The following is a 2,173-nucleotide window of genomic DNA, read 5'->3' on the forward strand; positions in this document are numbered from 1 at the left end:
GGGATGTGTGTGTGTGTGTGTGTGTGTGTGGAGGTGGGGGCGGTGTTTGGCAGGGAGTACTGACGGGGATGTGTGAAAAAATAATTAAAGATTTTAAAGAAGGGAGAGGAAGTTTTCTTCAGAGAGAGAGAGAGAGATTGAAAGATGAAAGGAGATTTATTTTTTTGGTAAACCTCCGCCCTTTCCCTCTTTAATTTTTCTGTTCTCGATGCTGTTCGATATCTATCTTTCTCTGACACCCCCCCCACCCACCCCACTCTCCCATCTTAAGTGCATTGATTTTGATATATTTGCAATATCAACTTTACATCACGTGTCACAGGGACCTGTAATTCCAGAAGGATACGTCATTCTTAGCAACATTTTTTTAGTGTAAGAGAGAGAGTGTGTGTGTGAATGTTTGTGTGTGTGTGCGTGTGTGTGTTTTGTGTGTGTGTGTGTGTGTGTGTATGTGTGTGTGTGTGTGTGCTTTTCTGCAGTCTCTCTGGGTCCTAAGTTGCATGGGAGAGGAGCAGAGATGTTTAACTCCGTGAGCCTAACTAACCTCTGCTCGCAGTCGCACAAGGACAGGCCGGCGGGTTGCGCGGATCGGGCGGCCATGTACCTGCCCGGCTGCGCGTACTACTTGCCCGATTTCGGCGCCGTCCCGGCGTTCGCCCCGACCCGCCAAGTCGCCTACCCGCACGCGTCCGGCGTCCCCCAGGTCCAGGGGGCGAGGGAAGCTTCGTACGGCTTGGAAGCGGCCGAGGATTTAGTGCGCCGGGAGGCGCTGATGCGTTCGCCGCCGCCGCCGGGTCTCCCGCCGCCGGGACCCCCGCCGCCGCCGCCGCCGCCGCCGCCGTGCCCCGTCGCTGGCATGTTCCTGAGGAGCGAGAGGGTGTACAGCAACCGGCACCACGACCACCACCGCCAACAACACCCCTACCACCAATACCCCCACCCCCATCACCACCCCCACCCCCACCACCACCACCACCAGCGGCAGCAGTCCAGCTCCGGCCAGCACCCGCCCCACGCCTGCTGGTCAAAGGGCAGCGTACTGCCGCAAGCCTTCGACCGCTTCTTCGACAGGGCTCACGGCGGGGCCGCCTTGGCCGTCGAACAGCCGGCGGCGGCGGCGGCGGGGACCGCGGCGGCGGCGGGAACGGCGGCGGCGGGAACGGCGGCGGCGGGAACGGCGGCGGCGGGAAAACCCGGCCCCCGCAAGGGCGACCAGGCGGACGCGGGGGCGGCCCCGGTCCCGCGAGAGGGGCAGCAGGAGAGAGCGGCGGCGGCGGCGGCTCCCGGTAATACGGTGGAAAAGAGCAGCAGCAGTTCTAGTAGGTTGGCACTTTTCTCTGTGTGTGTGGGAGAGAGAGAGAGAGAGACAGAGACAGATGTGTGTGTGTGTGAGAGAGAGAGAGAGAGACAGAGACAGATGTGTGTGTGTGTGTGAGAGAGAGAGAGAGAGACAGAGACAGATGTGTGTGTGTGTGTGAGAGAGAGAGAGAGAGACAGAGACAGATGTGTGTGTGTGTGAGAGAGAGAGACAGAGAGAGACAGAGACAGATGTGTGTGTGTGAGAGAGAGAGAGAGAGAGAGACAGAGACAGATGTGTGTGTGTGTGAGAGAGAGAGAGAGAGAGACAGAGACAGATGTGTGTGTGTGTGAGAGAGAGAGACAGAGAGAGACAGAGACAGATGTGTGTGTGTGTGAGAGAGAGAGACAGAGAGAGACAGAGACAGATGTGTGTGTGTGTGAGAGAGAGAGACAGAGACAGATGTGTGTGTGTGTGTGTGTGGGAGAGAGAGAGACAGAGACAGATGTGTGTGTGTGTGTGTGTGTGGGACAGAGAGAGAGAGAGACAGAGACAGATGTGTGTGTGTGTTTTGTTTTTAAAATAAATACAAGCCTGCTACACTTTGGCCGTCAAATTTTATGTGAGGTTTTATAAGCGTTAGAGGGCACTTTATGGAGAGGGGAGAACGCTGTGTCCCAATACGAGGTATCTTTATGGTCGAAATTTACCTTTGGAGGATCCATTAGACCCGGTTCCACTCCAAGCGAGCCTGTAAAATTTTAAACACTCCAATCTCCCGTCTTTAACGAGAATAGGGGGGGGGGGTCGTTAAAAAAGTTAAAACAGCCTCCTCCCCCGGGCCCCCAATACTCCCCATTTCCTTCTCCCTCTCTC

General features: G+C 56.2%; 1 protein-coding gene across 1 annotated transcript in view; it reads left to right on the forward strand.

Annotated features, from left to right (window-relative positions):
* Positions 1 to 434: 434 nt before the first annotated feature.
* Positions 435 to 2,173, forward strand: part of LOC144678034 (homeobox protein Hox-C11-like) — a 4,189-nt gene continuing 2,450 nt past the window's right edge. Inside the window, exon 1 of the mRNA XM_078537963.1 lies at positions 435 to 1,319. Coding sequence (XP_078394089.1) covers positions 518 to 1,319 — 802 coding nt within the window. The 5' untranslated portion in view covers positions 435 to 517. The remainder of the gene's footprint in view (positions 1,320 to 2,173) is intronic.

The sequence above is a fragment of the Cetorhinus maximus genome, unplaced genomic scaffold (assembly GCF_964194155.1).
Source record: "Cetorhinus maximus unplaced genomic scaffold, sCetMax3.hap1.1 HAP1_SCAFFOLD_3460, whole genome shotgun sequence".
Lineage (NCBI taxonomy): Eukaryota > Metazoa > Chordata > Chondrichthyes > Lamniformes > Cetorhinidae > Cetorhinus > Cetorhinus maximus.